Source organism: Physella acuta, unplaced genomic scaffold (assembly GCF_028476545.2).
Source record: "Physella acuta isolate Inbredline_101_S28 unplaced genomic scaffold, ASM2847654v3 ptg000803l, whole genome shotgun sequence".
Taxonomy (NCBI): domain Eukaryota; kingdom Metazoa; phylum Mollusca; class Gastropoda; family Physidae; genus Physella; species Physella acuta.
The window spans coordinates 145,845-164,609 of NW_026732321.1; the positions used below are offsets into that span (position 1 = coordinate 145,845).

The 18,765-nt window shown below is 40.7% G+C and overlaps 2 protein-coding genes and 1 non-coding gene across 7 annotated transcripts in view; 2 read left to right on the forward strand and 1 right to left on the reverse strand.

The window, feature by feature from the left end:
* The window catches only part of LOC131951173 (hyccin), a 117,890-nt gene extending 115,813 nt beyond the window's left edge, over positions 1 to 2,077 (reverse strand). For 2 of the 3 annotated variants that reach the window (XM_059313505.1, XM_059313506.1), the window contains exon 1: positions 1,912 to 2,034. The gene's annotated coding sequence lies outside the window, so the exon portion shown is untranslated. The other variant, XM_059313507.1, reaches the window with a different exon arrangement.
* A 517-nt stretch (positions 2,078 to 2,594) lies between these two features.
* LOC131951176 (large ribosomal subunit protein uL10m) lies at positions 2,595 to 6,987 on the forward strand. 3 transcript variants are annotated; one of them, XM_059313511.1, is made up of 5 exons: positions 2,595 to 2,714; positions 4,611 to 4,906; positions 5,039 to 5,214; positions 5,491 to 5,627; positions 6,397 to 6,987. In XM_059313511.1, exons 2-5 carry the CDS (start codon positions 4,697 to 4,699, stop codon positions 6,642 to 6,644), a joined length of 771 nt encoding a protein of 256 aa, XP_059169494.1. In that variant the 5' UTR covers positions 2,595 to 2,714; positions 4,611 to 4,696; the 3' UTR covers positions 6,645 to 6,987. The 3 variants fall into 3 exon arrangements, with proteins under 3 accessions (XP_059169494.1, XP_059169493.1, XP_059169496.1); XM_059313510.1 differs by having other exon boundaries at positions 2,602 to 2,709; XM_059313513.1 differs by lacking the exon at positions 2,595 to 2,714 and adding an exon at positions 3,730 to 3,927.
* Positions 6,988 to 18,165: 11,178 nt separating this feature from the next.
* Positions 18,166 to 18,236, forward strand: Trnag-gcc (transfer RNA glycine (anticodon GCC)). Its single transcript has one exon. It is a non-coding gene; the product is annotated as a tRNA-Gly (tRNA).
* Positions 18,237 to 18,765: the final 529 nt, after the last annotated feature.

Consider the following 18,765-nt stretch of genomic DNA (forward strand, 5'->3'; position numbering starts at 1 on the left):
TCCTGGATCAGTTGCTGCACCCAACAGGGGTCTATCACGCCTTGTCTGCCTGAGGTTTCGAAACTCTGGACTTTTCGGTTTAGCAACCATGAGATTTATCGACCCACCCAATCCCATGGCGACCTCATAACAACAATAAACAGAATGTATAAAATAAATTAAAAGGTAGGTTTATGGCTACAGCATAGATTTTAATATAGATATTTCAGCCTAACTGCCTAAGTAACTGGTAGCTAAACCAAATTAAATAGGCCCACTGGATTTAAAAATCTCCACTCTCTAGAATACTCATGATTTGCACTTTATTAAAAAATTGGAAGAGACTACTCTGAAAAGGTTTTTCGCCCCAGCTTCTCCATTTTGTCTGTAAAAGATAGTTCTGCGCAAGCGCACTGACCTTAATAGCTGAGCTAGGGTTAGGGATAGAATTCTGTGGTTTGTTTGTAAACACACGCAAGCACAGTACCATAGAAAACATAGCAACGAAGGAAAGTCGTAGTTTCTCTCCATTGCGCATGGATCTTTTTGCGGCTAGAATTGGCCTAAAAAATGTATTTTGGTTTAGATCTAGTACTGAAATTAGAAAATTAGGCATTTTGATGAGAATTTCAGAATGATTTTTTTCATTAAAAATGTATCAATAATAGCTAGCACACTAGTAAACTAAGCCAATTTAGCATATTTTAACTTTCTGTGCAAAGTCATTATTACTGAAAAAATTCCAAAGTCAGGTCAGCCTGTGGCACCCTCCACTGAACTTGACTAAAGGAAAAAATATTTGACCTGTGACCTTCATTAAAACAGAATTTACTTTTTTTTTTTTTAAATTATTAATAAACGTGCTAAATCTTACCCAATAAGTAATACAAATTTGAAAATTAATTTTAATAACTGTTGTAAAGTAAGATAAACAGCTTAATAAACATGTGCTTTCTTGAGGGGGTGTGGCACATCGCAATTATAACTTTAGTCTTTATATTGTGTTTTTTTACTATATTTGTACACAATCAGCATGCTATGCTTTTAAAATTGATAAAGGGTAAGTATACCAAGTTACAAAACCTGCAAGCTAACTAATATTAGTTTCAGTTTAAAAAATAATAAAAACGATCATCTATTTCTATGAAGAAAGCATAAACATTCTATTTTTAGGTGTGACATAAAAAAAGTCATAAATCTAGCCAAATGATTGGATTCTTGCGTGGCACACATTATCCCGCGCCTCGTTTTCACCAAACAAGATTATAATAAAATGGAATTATTGGGGGGTGATCGTTTTGCCACGAACATATCTCATAAACTCCATAAATTATTACCAGTTAATTGTAATGTGTGTAAAATTGATGCTTTCAAGTTTTATATGCACATAGTCTGGTTCGCTATGAAAGCGTTATTTTAGAATTATTTGATTTGAAAGACAAGAATACATAGAACTATTTTGACTTAGGCGCCGCTAGCGAGACAAAGAAATTAGGTCAAAAGTACATCTGATAATTCTTAAATAACAGACTGAAATAGAAATGGATAGTTCCGATTTCTAAAATTAACGATGGCCTCGTAGTCATTAGTTTTATACCTCTACCGTGAAAGCGAAACTGGTCGCCATTTTAGTAAGCGCATGAGCCATGAGATGCCACGAAAATTACAAACCCGAAAACGTTGAATCGAACGGCCTAATAAAATCAAACTAGCTAGTTTTTAGCTAAGTCGCCTAAGTAGTGTAGGCTCTGTCCTAGATATTTGACTAGATATCTAGATCTAGAACTAGATTCTAGATCTAGAACTAGATTCTAGATCTAGCTAGATCTAGAATAGATCTATTTTCTAGATTTTTTATTATTTTTATTTTTTATGTGACCTTGCAGATTATTTATACAAGTAGATCTACAGTAAAATAAATATGTATCGTACGCATAGACCGTTTAATTCCTTATGTTCAGTTTAATTGCAGTTCAGATCCTTAAACGAATGTTTCAAATACTTAGTTTCTATTCTATTTAATAATAATAGTAATAGACATAGGCGGTAGTCTCTTGAGATACCTGTGTTTGTTATCATTTAGCTCGGAACGATTTGCTCCAAATAAGTATAGATCCTCTAGATCTAGAATCTACTGCTGGATAAGAATGAGGACGTATTTACGACACTGTTTTTAAAATAGAGGCATTTTAACATATATATTTATGTTCATTTCTGACAAACGTTATTTTACTAATGTCCAAGACGTGTAAAATATCTGATTAAAGGATCATATTCAAACTTAGTATTTGGTTTATGCTTTTGTCTTGCAAATGATGTGTGTTTTTATTTTACGACTAAGTCCAGATCTATGTATGTGTTGTTGGTATTAAAAATGGCTTCGCCCTTCAGTCGCTAATGAACTTATTATTCGTAGATCTAGATAAGAGAAAGCAATCTGTATTCCTGCAAGATTGGAGTTTTTAAGTCTGGTACATTTAGATCTAGATTCTATATCCTAATTGAATATGTATTTAAAATAGAACCGCTACCTTGTATCTAAGACTCTAAGAAAAGTTAATTCTGCAGGGACTGGAATGATGTGTGTTTTTATTTTACGACTAAGTCCAGATCTATGTATGTGTTGTTGGTATTAAAAATGGCTTCGCCCTTCAGTCGCTAATGAACTTATTATTCGTAGATCTAGATAAGAGAAAGCAATCTGTATTCCTGCAAGATTGGAGTTTTTAAGTCTGGTACATTTAGATCTAGATTCTATATCCTAATGAATATGTATTTAAAATAGAACCGCTACCTTGTATCTAAGACTCTAAGAAAAGTTAATTCTGCAGGGACTGGAATGGTTGAAGGGGGGGGGGGGAGCCCTAAAATAATTTACTTAACGAAGTGACTACTCGGAAAATGATTTAATCTCCGCAACGTCTGCGCTTAGTCGGCAAAAGATAGTTCTGCGCATGCGCAGTGACCTAGGGTTAGTGTTTGGGTTAGGGATCGGATAGGGTTAGGGCTAGGATTAGGCACTAGGGTTAGGTTAGGGCTAGAGTTCAGCGGTTGTAAACACACGCATGCGCAGTACCATCAAAAACATCGCCGCAATGGCAAGTCATAGTTTCTCTTCATTGCACATGCGTATCTTTTTCCGGCTAGCATCGGCCAATAATTTAATAATAGGGCTTAGGCCCCTATTAAATTTAAATACCAGGTCTATTTACTATTTAATGGCCTATTAATTTAAAATAAAGAAATAAAATTTGTTAAATGTTTAAATTATATTTGTAATAAACAAAAGCCAAATTATTGAAGTAACTCTTTAAAAAAAGTGACAGTAACTTAGTACTAAGTTCTAGGTCTAGTAGTAGTACTGAGTAAAGTTGAGTAAATTCACTAACTAAATTGAGTGGGGTGCAGAAGGCAGAAACCATTGTTCATATAATAAAATTATAGCCTAAATAATGCGCCTGATAGGCCAAAATAAAAATTACACAGTTGTCTGAAAATTTTTTACAACATTCAGATTTTGACAAGCGGATGATTAACCAACATTTGTTTTTTAACTCTTCCGACTTTAAGACACCACCTTGCAGTTTTTAATATTAAGTTGAACACAAACTTGCTTGAAGCCGCAGCATCATATATGATACATTTCAAGATATTTTGTTGACCTATAGCATAATAATAAATAAAAATGCTTTTTAAATTGTTTCTTTTTTAGATTTCTACAACAATACTAATTGTAAGGAATTCTAAGGAATGATAAGAAGAAGATAATTAAAAACTTATAGGCCTACATTGTTGCCAAAATTTTGATACATGCAATAAGCCTGGCTGATTTAAATTAAAATAAACAAGAAACAACACTTGTTGGTACTTAATTATTTCACAAAACCCCTTTTCTCATGTATTCATGACATGAATAAAAATGAAAAATACACGTTAGTTAATTCAAAGGTAAAGCCTTTATTTAGGCCTATTTTACCATTTAGCTTTAAGTTTTTTACCCTCTTTGATGGTGTAGGCTTGATTTTGGTATGGTAAATTTTGTCAATTAGATTTTCTTTCAGTGTCATTGAGTTGATTTGACCACAAAGAAATTGACATTTTTTGACCTTGTAAATGTTTGTAGAAATACATTTGAAATTTGCATAAAAATAATGTGTCTTATATTAAAACACAATAACAAATTATTGTAAAGTTTTAGTTTTTTAAAATATGCTGTGGAAGAGATAGTTAGGTCTTAATAGTAGGCTTAATAGTATCATCATCTTTTCCCGTTCATGCCCAAGAAACATGGGGCAGATAAAGTAGAGCTCATCTGTTAAAGATAACATGAAGGGATAGTGTGGTCAGCACTGTGTCCAGCTGCCTTTGCTTTCCCTAATGTGAGTTAGGTACCCATCAGAGCTGGGTGGACTCTGGGACATTCTGCTGACTTCAACCCGAATTTGTACTAATATTAATTATGTACTTAGTAGCTGCTGGGTGGACTCTGGGACATTCTGCTGACTTCAACCCGAATTTGTACTAATATTAATTATGTACTTAGTAGCCATTAGCATTATTTTATTAAATGTATATCATTTTCACCACTCAATAAAAATGAATTGTAATATTTTTACATTACTTTATTTCAGGTTCACTGTGGATTTTTCAACTAGATTTTTTTTAAATATAGTACTACTACCAGTATCAAAGCAGAATTCAGCAGATTAATTTTAAAATGGCTTTTGGTTCTAGACAACTTATACGCCAGTTTTCATCTACATCTTCCTTGCTTGCTTTGCCGAACATTCAAAAACCTCGTGTCCCATGGACAGAGAGAAGGATTTTAAATGCCGTGACGGTTCCACTTCTGCCGCCTGACACACGGCCACTTCCTGTCATATGCTATGCTGAAAAGTTGAAAAAGGAAAAGCGAAAAAAAACTAAGGTCAAATTTTGTTTAATTTTTAGTCACATTTTTATTGTTAATCAATTATTACATTATTCTTCTTTTTTTTTTGTTTGAATCTTATCACTAATCAATACATGATGTAATCAAGTTTTATTTCTCTAATTTTAGCTTGCTGAAGCCTACCATCAGTTCAAGCTGAATGAAATCAAGAAGATGTTGAATGGAAACAAAATGATTGCCATCTGCCACTTGTTACCTTCAACCAGGCGAGATTTCTTTAACTTAAGAGCAAAGTTCATCCCAGTTGGATTCAATCTTCACATCTTTAATAATTATTGGGCAAAGTGTGTACGGTTTACCCTGACTTTATCATAGGTTTCTCTCTTCATTATACCGTTCATATTCTCTGTTAATACTAAGTTGATCAATAGTTTAAAAATTTTATTTAAAAGATTTAAACTAAACAATTACAAATTCACAAGTCCTTGCCTGTTTTTATACTAATCAATTATCACTACCATTAAGATGCTGAGTTGGTCTTCTATGCATGTATATATATTAAGTTACCATATCTGATAGTTATTAATAATTTGTGGATAAAATCACTTTTTTGTTCTCAGAGAGGCAATAGAAAACTCAAAATTCCAAAACCTCAACTTATACATGACCTCTAATACAGCTTATATTACAAGTGAAGAGAACCGGGTCGTGGATGTTGTTGGTATTCTGCGGAAAACTGAAGGAATCCATCTGCTAGGTAAAAAAAAAACATTTATTTACGCCATTTACTTTTTGCCAAGGGAAGAAAAGTAAATTCCCTGTCTGTATACCAGATGATTGTATTTCTATTGCCAATGCACAGAAAGGGATTAGGGGCAGCAAAATCTTTCCCAGTTATTTAAGCTTTGATTTTTGTAATGAGTAATATAAAAACATATGGTACAATATTGGGTAATTGTTGGGTGTTTTTCTGTGTATATAAATAGTTTATTATGCCAGTTCAAAATTCATGTATGACAGTTAAATCATCTTCTATGACTTGATTCTAATGTTTTGAGTATGACATCATGTCTGAGGTTTCACGTCCAATGCTGGGCCGTCTTTTAGTCAGCCAATCTTGATATTGCCTGGGGCATTTTGATGTAGTCACCTAATCTCTTGAGGGCAGGGTTGGGTATTATAAAATTAAAGTTTCCCTTTCAAACCTGACGTTTGCACTATGCCCAGCCGCCTTTACTTTCCCTAACGTGAGTGAGGTACCCATCAGAGTTGGGTGGACTTAGGGACGGTCTACTGATTTGAACCCGGATTCGAACTCGAGACTTACGAGTTAGCAGTCCAGCTCTCTACAACTAGGCCACTCCGTCCCATTGGGTATTATACTGGTGACTTAATCCCTGTATGGACAGGGTTGGGTGTAGCAGTATTATACTGATCAGCTAATCCCTGGATTACAGAATATATACACAATTTAAACAAAATGCTGATGAAGCATAATGCCATGTGTATGTTTGATCTCTTTGCAGGTGGTCTTGTTGAAGGCAGGATTTTGTCTCGAGATGGTATGATGGATCTGACCAAGTTACCTCCCCTGGACGTACTTCGGGGAGAACTGGTCACAATTTTAGCCTCGGCCGCTGCCAAAACATCGAGTGTGTTGGGCCAACACCAGCAGGAGCTGGCCATCAACCTGGGCCAGTTGGCCAAACAAAAGCAAGAAGGCAGTGACACACCCCCAGCATCTACAACAGAAGACAATCAAGAACAAACGTAGTTCATGGCTTCAGTGATCTATAATGGAATTTTTTCTGGACGTTCTATTGTTAATGTGTAAAATGTGAACTGACCATTCTGCTGTGTAATGGCATTGTATTAATGTTTTAAGGAACAATATGTCAATGTATTGTTGTTTTTTGTTTTGTTAAAATATTGCATTTTAATTACATTTACAAACTACATAAAAAAATGTATGATGTGATAGTGGTAGTGTTGACAAAAGCAAATCATTTCTGAATCCATTGACTTAACATGCAGTGTTCACAAATCAAGCAGTATAAATGTTGAATATAAAAGGGATGTAATTGTGGTGATAATAAAAGTTTTCTTGTCAACAATATTCTTGATCTTTTATTGTATTGTTATATTACAAACTATTAGTCTAGACTGAAACATTCCATCATCATCTTAGCCCTCAACCACAGTAATTGTACTGTCAGACTTTGGTCTCCTGATGTAGTGACACCCACAACAGACTTGCATGCTGTCATTCATGTTTAGTTGAGAGCAGGGTGTTCCCTGAAGATCAGTTACCCCCTGTTCAGAAACAGCTGTCGATCATTATCGGGTTAAGGATAGGATTACGGTTAAGGAGAGGGATTGGGCTTGCTATAATATGTTGTCTCAAGGAGGAATGTTAAAGACCAGCTTTAAAAAACATTCATTTCTTTTGGATTAGGCTTTATAAAATCTTTTAGTGTAAACATTGATGCACAGCATCTAGTACAAAAATGCATAGGTTTCAAATGTATTTTTTTTTTATAATTATTTTAATTACCAATTTAAAATATATATTTTTTATCTATGTAAGCCCTGCTAGGGGGGGATACCTTAAAATCTACCCTTCTAGGCTTAACTAACTAATCTGTCCGGTCAGTGCAACCGTGGTAGAACCCACAGTGGTTGAACCCTAACCTTAGTCTAAATAATAAGCTACTAAAATAAAACAAAAACTTTTACAGTTAATAAAATTTATTGCATGGAACCAAAAGTTATAAAAAAAGAATAGATATAAACTGACACAAAACAGAACCAAACGAAACAAACTTTTTACATCAAACACAACACCCAATTTCGGACTACGTCCAGGACTACGACGAACACAAACACAAAATAAATAAGGCTGGATGGTGCGAATTTGCTACTCTTTTCACTGGATGACCAGAGAGACTGCCTGCTCCCTTCACCGCAGCTTTACACACAAAAGACAGAGTTGAACAAGCCGGAACCCGACTTCCACACACCTCACACGCTACACGTAAACAAATAGTCCCTAATTCACGGATAACAAACCAAACACGACGAAACATGCAACAGAATATTATAAAAAGACACTTACTATAAACAATGACAACAATATAAACGAAATATATATAAACTAGCTATAACCAGGGACATAAACAGTGAGACAGCGGCGCCATAATACGGGACTACACAACTAAAAAAATACGAACAATTTACGACATGAAACGAAACGATACATTCGCCTTCTAAGTTACAAATAATAAAAATACACTCCAGCCGCTCACATACACGCCCCCTAAAGCTTGCGGTCACCGCAAGCTAACAAACTTGAAAAAAACAGCCCACAGGGCATAATCATAAATGTTACAAAAAACTTTGCAGGAAGAACTTGCAAAAAAATCAGCCCACAGGGCATAATCATACATGTTACAAAAAACAAAACTTTGCAAAAGAACTTGCAAAAAAATCAGCCCACAGGGCACGATCATAAATTTTACAAAAAAACATTGTCAAAAAAATCAGCCCACAGGGCACAATCACAAGTCTAGCCTACTAGGGACTCTGCGCTCCCTGACCGACCTACGCAGAGGTATGTCAGGTACTGTGGGGTTACCGGCTGCTCTGGTCCCCGGCAATTGGACCTTATAAATTATGTGACTGTAGCCTGGAGTAGCCGGCGGTATCACTTTGACCGGCCTTGGGGAGGGTGGTTGAGCCCGGGGAGGCACATATCTCCTGATCTGGGTGCTGGCCACCCGGCGGGTGCCAGAAGGGCCATCTTTCTTTTTAATGGCGTAACACCCGCCGGTGATCGGAGGTACTTCGACAACGACGTAAACTGTCGGGCCGTACAGATCCGCCATTTTGTGCCTGCCCAGGGGGTGCTGCCTTAACAGGACCAGGTCGCCTATGGCCAGTTCAGCGGCTGGCCTGTTATTGGCCTGTCTGTCCCTCTTGGTGGCCTCTATTTGCAGCCTCTCCTGGGCTAGTTTGTGCAGGCTGGCCAGTCGTGTTAGGTGGCCCTGGAGGTAATCTCCAGCACCACCACTGTTTGCCGGAGGGGCTTGATTTAAAAATAGGTCCAAGGGGATGGCTGCCTCCCGCCCAAACAACAGCTGGAACGGGGAGAAACCTGTTGACGAGTGCGGGGTTGTATTGTACAGGAAGACCAGCTCGGTCAGGTACCGAGGCCAGTCCTTCTTCTTGTCAACAGGTAGGGTCCGAAGCAGATCGTGTAGGGTCCGGTTGAACCTCTCTGCTTGGCCGTTTCCTTGGGGGTGGTATGCTGTTGTTCGGGACCTCTGTATCCCATAATGGTCGCACAGTTCGTGTATTACGGCTGCCCCAAAGCATTTGCCCTGGTCCGAGTGTAGTCGCCTGGGGACACCGTAGTGAACTATCCAGTTCTGCACCAGGGCCTTCGCCACGGTTTTGGCAGTCTGGTCCTTCGTCGGAACAGCAACTGTCCACTTGGTGAAAACATCGGTGAGAATCAATACATCCTCCGTACCGTCTGCCGCTTTGTCCATCAGGGTGAAGTCGACTGCCACAACCTCTAGGGGCATGGTGGCCAAAAGATGACCTTTAGGCTGGTGCACCTTCAGACTGGTCATTTTCGCGTGCTGGCAGCGGTCACATGCCTGGCAGTACTGGCGTATATCTGCCTCCATCCCCGGCCAGTAGCATCGTTGCCGTAACAGCTGAAGGCAGCGGTCTGGTCCTTGGTGGCCGTTGTCGTTGTGACTTAGACGGAGTACCTCTGGTCGTAGTTGATTGGGGATAACGCATTGTGCGATTTCCCCTTGACCTGGCAGTTTCACTGTGCGCTGTAGGATACCGTCCTTCAACCTGAGTCTCGACTTTTGTCTCAGGAGAATCTGGGCTGGGAGTGATAAAGTCGAGGAATGTAATCTGTGGCCGGGCGTCAGGAAGGGTAGGATCTCCTGGATGGTTGAGTCTACCTGTTGGGCATTCTTCACATCGGCCGGTAAGGCCGAAGACAGGAAATTGCAGTGGGCCTCCAGAGGGACAGGTTGAGGTGTTGATATTGCCACCTCTGGTGGGACCCGTGTGGTGACCTGGTACACTCCGGAGTACTGGACTTCTGGATCTCTGGCTGCAGGCTTGTCCACAGGAAACCTGGACAGGGCATCCGCATTGGCATTGGATTTGCCGGACCTGTATTTTACTTCGAAGTCGAAGACATCTAGATCAGCAATCCAGCGGTGCTCAGTTGCACCAGTCTTAGATGATTTAATGTAGCTAAGCGGATTGTTGTCTGTCAGTACCAATGTCTTGCTGCCCAGCAAATACCCTCTGAATTTTTCGGCCATGGCCCACTTCAAAGCCAAAAGTTCTAACTTGAGGGCACTATAGTTTTTCATGTTTTTTTCATTTACTCGGAGTGACCGGCTGGCGAAGGCTATTACCTTCACCCCATCCGCTTGTTTCTGGCTTAGGACTGCACCCAAACCGTAGCTGCTGGCATCTGTCTCTAGAATAAAGGGTAGGGTAAAGTCAGGGTAACCCAGAACAGGCGTGGTGGTCAAGGCCGTCTTAAGCCGGTTAAAGGCTGACTGTTGTTCTGGGCCCCACAGGTTGGTTATGTCCTGCCGTTTGTTTCGCTTGCCGAATTGTTCATGAGTATTGGTGACCACTTGGTGAAGGGGCTGTGCTATGTTGGCAAAACCTTTAACAAATCTTCGGTAGTAGCTGGCAAGGCCCAAGAAAGAACGGAGTTCTTTTAGGGTCCTTGGGGGCTGCCACTCGCTGATGGCTGTAATTTTCCCTGGGTCAGTCTTCACACCATCCTTGGACACCACATGTCCCAGGTAGTGCACGCTCTCCGCCCCAAACACACATTTCTCAGGGTTAAGTTTGAGACCGATATCTCTCAGTCGTGCGAGTATTGTGCGCAGGTTGGCCAGGTGTGAGGTGAAGTCTGGGGCATATATTAGGATGTCATCCAGATAGGCCAGCATGATTCTCATGATGTGCTCACTCATTACCCCCTGCATTAATCTGGAAAAAGTCTGGACGGCGCCACATAGGCCAAATGGCATTCTGGTCCACTGGTACAGACCAAAGGGAGTAACGAAGGCAGTCTTTTCTTGGTCTTCTTCAGCCATGGCAACCTGGTGGTAGCCACTGGCTAAGTCCAGCGTGGAGAAGAAGGTTGACCCCGCCAGGGCATCCAACGTTTCATCGATTCGGGGCAGCGGGAACGCATCCTTCCGGGTTATGCCATTCAGCCTCCTGTAATCGCAGCATAACCGGATCTCGCCATTCTTTTTCTTCACGATGACCATTGGAGCTGCATAAGGGCTGGTGCTGGGTTGGATAATGCCCCTGGTAGTCAACCTTTCAATGTGTTCTTTAACCGCAGCGAACTCTGTAGGCGGAAGCCGGCGGTAGGGTAGCGCTACTGGTATGTCACTGGTTAGTGGGATGCTGTGTTTAATTTTGTCCGTGAAACCCAACTGGTCGTCTGTCCAAGCAAAAACGTCTGTGAATTCCTGGAGTAATTTCTCCAGAGCCGCCCGCTGTGGTGGGTCTAGGGTTTCTGCCATCATGCTGGAAAACGAGGGCTCTGGCATGGAATCGTGGGTCTCGCTGGACAGGGATGAGTCTATGACCACCTCAGCAGCCAGAGAGTTGACCCTGAACTGCAGGTTTGGGGGGACCAGCTCGAACGGGTGGATTGTTGCTAGACAGGTCCTACTGGAGATGTAGACGGGCTCCTCAGACAGGTTAGCCACCTGTACCGAGAAGAATCCCTCACGGCAGGAAGTTAGGCCTGGCACCACGAGCAGGTCCGGGTGAAATGGCTGTTCCAATGGCTGTACCAGCATGTCATCCACCATTCTGGGGTCTCCTCCCGTCGCTCGAATGGTTGATATGCTCTTGGCAGGCACCAGAGTTCTCTCGCGGGGGCTGAGGGCTTTGCCCTCTCGCCATACCTTCGGTGTCGCAGCAGGTGGCTTGACCAGATGGGCCAATGTGGTCAGGTCTTGGAGAATGTTCATGCCCAGCAGGCAAGGTGGAGCTGGGCCGCCTACTGGGTCTCTGATGACCAGGAACCCCTTGTCACAAAGTTTTTCTTTGTTGACTTCAATGTCAGTAATAAAATAGCCATTGTATGGGATGGCCAACCCATTTGCTGCTCTCAGGGATAGGTGGGTGCCTGTTTCTAGCACAATGTTTTTTAGGCTGCAGTTGAAAAATGTTTCTGTGACTGTGCTAACCTGGGAGCCACTGTCTATAACAGCAGTCACCGGTACACCTTCTAGGTAGATAGTCAGAGTGGGACAGTGTCCAACCAGTTTGTGTAGGGTGGAGCCTGGGCCTGGCCCCCCAGCAGTGGGACTCCGATCTACTGAGGGCCCCCGTTTTTTGCAAGCCGGCAATGACGGGCTAAGTGGCCTTGTTGGTGGCAATTGTAACATGTTCTTGTTTCCGCCTCTGGACGTCGGCGGAGTACCCTTCGACCAGCTGGCACTTGGGGAAAGGCAGCAGGGGGGTTCTGGGCCAAATGGGTCAACAGGGCTGACAGCTGCTCTGCTAGCCTGTCTACCTTGTCTTCCAGCTTGGATCTGGGCAAGGCTGGTTCTTCTTTGGGGCGGGCCTGTAGAGCTGCTACATAGGCAGGTTCTGCCCCTGGATCCTCATCTCCGGACCACCTGATGGCTGCGTCTCTTAGAGCCATAAAGGGGGTTTTGGGGTCGTGGAACACAAGTTCTTGGAGCTGACGTCGGACCGAGGACTGGCTCAGGTTTTCCAGGAACTGGTCCCGAAGAAATTCCGCGTCGGTCAGTGGGACCTGCAGGGTGCCCTGCCTTGCAACAAGGGTCTTGAATGCCCGGTGTAGGCGGTGTGAGTAGGCCCTCACTGACTCATGTGGGCCCTGTTGCACCGTTTGGAATTGAGCCATGAGCTGCGAGACGCTCCTCTTCTCGCCATACACCTCCCGGAGGAGCCTGATGGTGGCTTCCGGGTCGCGGTTCAGGTCGTCACCCCTGCAACTCAGCTCCTCCCGCACTGCCTCGCCCAGGTACTGCCAGAGGAGGTCCTTCTGCTCATCGGCCGTGAGATCCTTCCTGACCTTCCAGGCAGCCCGGACTTCTTCAATGAAGCGATCCACCTCAGAGGCATGGCTGTCTCCATGAAACCTCCTAATGTGGACCTCCCTGGGTGGGACGATGATTATGTTGGTCGATGCAGCCTCCGCCATCTCGTCCTAATTGGGTGTTAAGACTACAAACAATTCCTACACTAAACAAAAACTAAACACATATGGTTCCGAAAAAGGGCCTATCAAGAACAAAAAAATTTATCTAAGCTACACCTAGCCCTATCCAAAAAACAAAAATTTACCTAGACTAAAGCACTGACCCCACTCGTGCTACCAATTTGTAAGCCCTGCTAGGGGGGGATACCTTAAAATCTACCCTTCTAGGCTTAACTAACTAATCTGTCCGGTCAGTGCAACCGTGGTAGAACCCACAGTGGTTGAACCCTAACCTTAGTCTAAATAATAAGCTACTAAAATAAAACAAAAACTTTTACAGTTAATAAAATTTATTGCATGGAACCAAAAGTTATAAAAAAAGAATAGATATAAACTGACACAAAACAGAACCAAACGAAACAAACTTTTTACATCAAACACAACACCCAATTTCGGACTACGTCCAGGACTACGACGAACACAAACACAAAATAAATAAGGCTGGATGGTGCGAATTTGCTACTCTTTTCACTGGATGACCAGAGAGACTGCCTGCTCCCTTCACCGCAGCTTTACACACAAAAGACAGAGTTGAACAAGCCGGAACCCGACTTCCACACACCTCACACGCTACACGTAAACAAATAGTCCCTAATTCACGGATAACAAACCAAACACGACGAAACATGCAACAGAATATTATAAAAAGACACTTACTATAAACAATGACAACAATATAAACGAAATATATATAAACTAGCTATAACCAGGGACATAAACAGTGAGACAGCGGCGCCATAATACGGGACTACACAACTAAAAAAATACGAACAATTTACGACATGAAACGAAACGATACATTCGCCTTCTAAGTTACAAATAATAAAAATACACTCCAGCCGCTCACATCTATTAAACGTTATTTTATTTTTACAACAAAATGCAACCCAATTTTTTCTGAAACTTTTCTAATCAATGAAGCCTATGATGTAGATCTTATGATTTATTAATTTTTCCCCAAAGTTTGACTTTTTCATCTATGACAAACTGTGTATGTATTGATTAGCAGCGTTTAGCTTGATGATACAATTACGGATGACCCTTGAGCGACATTTATTGCTGGAAGGATCAATCTAGTTACCACCAGATCAATAAGTAGCCGAGGTGTGTGTATGCATTGAACGAGCAGTCGGGGCGTACCCAGGTGTGCACTTATGAAGTAAACATTTCAAAATTTATTTATTTATTGAGGCTCCTGTACTGTAAGACTTCAAATTTGGCTGTTTTAAGATAACGAAAATCATAATACGATTAAAAGATATGAAACCAATGAGCGTATACAACGACTTATTTCGTATTATTTCAAAGTGATGATGAAGTCCGCCCTTTGTTCGTTTTAAAGTACGATAGAATATTGATAAAATTCGGTATGATAGTCATTCACTAAATTGAATCAGGCGCGCCCGCCGACATCCCGCTAGCGCGTGATTAGGCCCCCTGGGCTATCACGTGAGCAATTTGGCGCCTACGTTAGTTTTAAGGAACACCCTCTAATATTGTCACGTTGGCGCACGACATTCGTTGATTAAACCGAGCCAGGGGCCGTACGCGGAGGGGGGGGGAAGTGACACCATTAGGTGCCGCCCCGAGTGACACCCGGTCTCGCGACGCCACTGTGTAACAAACTTATGAATAGATTAATATAACGGGTACTAAGACTACGACTAGGCTTACTTACAGGGCCTATAAACTATTTGGTTGAGCTGAAGTTACAAACAACGCTTACATAGGCCCAGTAGCTTAGCGAGGTCGCGTGTCGATATGCTACCCCCCCCCCCCCTCAAGTTTTCGATTTGCACCCCCCCCCTCAAACTTTCGATTTGCACAACCCCCTCAAGTTTTCGATTTGCACCCCCCCCCCCCCTCAAACTTTCGATTTGCACCCCCCCCCCCTCGAGTTTTTCTCTATATATTTTGCTATTTTTTGCCTTGGTGTCACCCCCCTAAATGGTGTCACCCGGTGCGGTCTGCACCCCCCGCCCCCCCCCCCCCTCGCTACGCCCCTGCATAGGCCTACACATTTCTAACTAGATTAAATGCATGTGACGAAGGCTTATGTCGTCATTGTAGTTATAAACAGAGTTTCTTTCAGGCATCTCTTGAATGGGTGAGGGGTGTTGAAAGAAATACTGTAAAGTAGAAAAAGATAGACTAGGGGTCGTCCGTAAATGATGTCACGCTTGTTTGACGATTGTTACCTCACCCCCACCTACGTAAAAGTAACACATCTTCAAAAAGCCAACCCCCCCCCCCCCCTAAAATGACCCCCTTCAAAATTGCAGTTTAATTTATATATATATATATATATATATATATATATATATATATATATATATATATATATATATATATATATATATATATATATATATATATATATATATGTATATGGGGTGTACGCATGTGTATATGTATTAAAGAATGTTTGTTGCTAATGTATTAAAACAAGTAATTAAAAAGTCTAGTGACAATTTTAGCGCAATTTCCTTGTGTTATCTAAAAATAGCTCTGTCGTAGCGTAAATCAAGAGCAGGGTTAGTAAAACCATTGGTTAGTTATAAAAACGTTTTTGATTAATTTTTTTCAGTATTTTACATGTTTATTTACAATAGAGTAACATGACTAAAAACCATTGCGCGCCCAGCTACCGAACGTGACGTCGCAGCCATTGAACGTGATAGTGCAGCTATTGAACGTGATGACGCGTGTGGTGTGGTTGCATAAAATGCCTACTAATTTGGTCCAAATTTTAATTAACTCAAAAAAAATTTTGTGCCCGAACGAAAGGATATTTTTGAAAACTTTATTCGGCAATATTGTTCTAAATTATGGCAGGAATCGATTGGTACATGTTTCAAGTCGCTAAGTGGTCTGGTTGCCGAGATATGGGCCAAAAAACTGCTTTTTTAAAAGGTTTTTTGGCTTTTCCCGGAAATCCATGAAAGAAACCCGGAATTTTTATGGCCTATGTTCATCCTCGTAACTTGCTTAACATAATTGCTTTTGGAACTAGTCATCGATATTGCTTCGTTGAGGAGGAGATACGACTTAAAGCTGCGGACACACATACATCCATCCATCCATCCATTCATTCATACATCCAGAAATGACGGGTTAATAAACGCAATTCTCCAGAATGGAAATTGCGCTAAAAAATTTGAAGCTACGCACTTTTGGGTTGAACTTCGCCCTCTTGTTCTAAATGTATAGTAAAACGAGTAACATAGCAACCAAAGACTTTTTACAACGTTTTAATCAGAGTGTATTCCAGGCATCTTGTCGGGGGGGGGGGGGGGGTGAGTCTTTGTCCTCCCCCCCTCCCCCATCCCCCCGGGGGTGGGGTGGGGAAAGTCTAGAAGAAACACTGGTTGAATTTGCTAGAATCTGTTTATCTCTTATGGGTATACTTAATATGTTACCAAATTATTATAATTTGATACATTCCATAGTATAATAAACAAAATGTAAAGATTATACTAATTTAGCGTGAATTAATTGTTTCAAAACCGTTTGGCAAACTCTTTTTATTGCATTCGAAAAGCGTAAAAATGTGCCAATGTGGCAATACAACCAGTTCTATTTATTTTTTGATCGCGTTTTATTGTCTTTTGAACATTTCCATTGTGATTTCACCCCATCCACTTCGGTGGACGGTGTATTTGGTGTAATCTTATGTAAGCTTACAAGATTATTTAACTCTAATTAATCATTCATTTAAATGGAACGATCATTCTTTCTTTATATATTTTGCTGTTTTGCTTTGTTGCAGAGTTTCTTCCCCCCCCCCCCCCCCGAACGAAATGAAATTTATATAATTTATATAGAAAATATATACTTTTAACAGTGTCCGCCCCCCCCCCCCCCCCCCGAAGAAAGTTTACCGCCCCCCCCCCTGAAGATTTCAAGTGCCCCCCCCCCCCGGAGAAAAAAAGTCTGGAAGAAACACTGCTTTGTTGTAACCCCCCAAAATGGTGTCACCACAGTGCGGTCCGCATCCCCCCCCCCCACACACACACCTTTTCGAGTGAAACGTCATTTATAGATGACCCCCCCCCCCCCTTACGTCTAGATTTAACTCTAGTTATTATTATCTAGACTACATCTAGATCTAGGGACTACCCATTATTCTAGATCAGTGTTTCTTCCAGACTTTTTTCTCCGGGGGGGCACTTGAAATCTTCGGGGGGGCGGTAAACTTTCTTCGGGGGGGCGGACACTGTTAAAAGTATATATTTTCTATATAAATTATATAAATTTCATTTCGTTCGGGGGGGGGGCGGTAAAAAATTTTCGGGGGGGCTTCGCCCCCCCGAAGAGATGCCTGGAAGAAACTCTGTTCTAGATCTATATTAGCCTAATTAGGTTAAACCATAATGTGGCATAAAGGGGACCGTAAAGGTAGACTATTATAATCGTTTAGTCTAGTTCTACATCTATATCTACATCTAGATCTAGATCTAGATTCTAGTAGCAGTAACTTTATATTATTATTTTATTATAGAGTCTAGATCTAGATTCTAGATCTAGATTTTTTAGATCGAAATTCTATTGCTAACTAGGAATTAATAAGATACCATTTTTTACTAGATATAGAATTTTCTAGATTAAGTCTAGAACTACACCTAGATCTAGATCTAGTTAACACTAAAAAAAACTAGAGTCTAGGACTAGATTCTAGATCTAGATTTAGATCTAGATTAGGTGATTAGGTCTTCCTATCACTCTGTAACGTAACAGGCATGAACAACAACAAAATTGGTCGCCTTCTTGGATTTTTAAAATCATTTTTAGTAGATCTGAGATCTAGATCTTGATTTGTTACTCAATAGTTAGATCTAAATCTAGATTTTCTAACTTTTCTTTTTTGTAAGTTAGCTTAAGTCTGTAAGTGAAGTGTTAGAAAGTTTACCTTACGAAAAAATTAATAAAGTAAGAAAGCGAAATTTTTTACCTAACAAAACTTTATTGACTTATCACTAGTCTGTAGGCATCGGTGGTCTAGTGGTAGAATACTCGCCTGCCACGCGGGTGACCCGGGTTCGATTCCCGGTCGATGCAACTTTTTTTTTCTTTTCAAGATTTCTTTTATCTGATATTTTAATTGCTAAAAAAATCAGAACGGTTTTAAACTGAAATGACAGTATTTTGTTATACAATTGGACTGTACACAAGAAGGGAGAAACAAAAACTAGAGTAATGTCATACAAACATAAAATCTGCGAGAAACCACTAAGATATCTATATATAAAGATAGTATATAGATATCAAACAATATGCCTAATTTAAATTCGACACTCACAGGCCGCTTGAATAGATAAATAAAAAAGTCGATGTGTACGGTCGATCATCAGGTGTGTGGTCGATCGTTTTTTTTTTAACGGGTGATTTTTGCTCGTGTAAACAAACGGAAAAGATGGGCTTTTGTTTCGTAGGTATGCTTTGTTATAGTAAGTGTTGATATACTTTGTTGTAATAGTTGTTGATATGCTTTGTTATAGTCAGTGTTAATATGGTTTGTTATATTAAGTGTTGATATGCTTTGTTATAGTAAGTGTTGATATGGCTTGTTATTGTAAGTGTTGATATG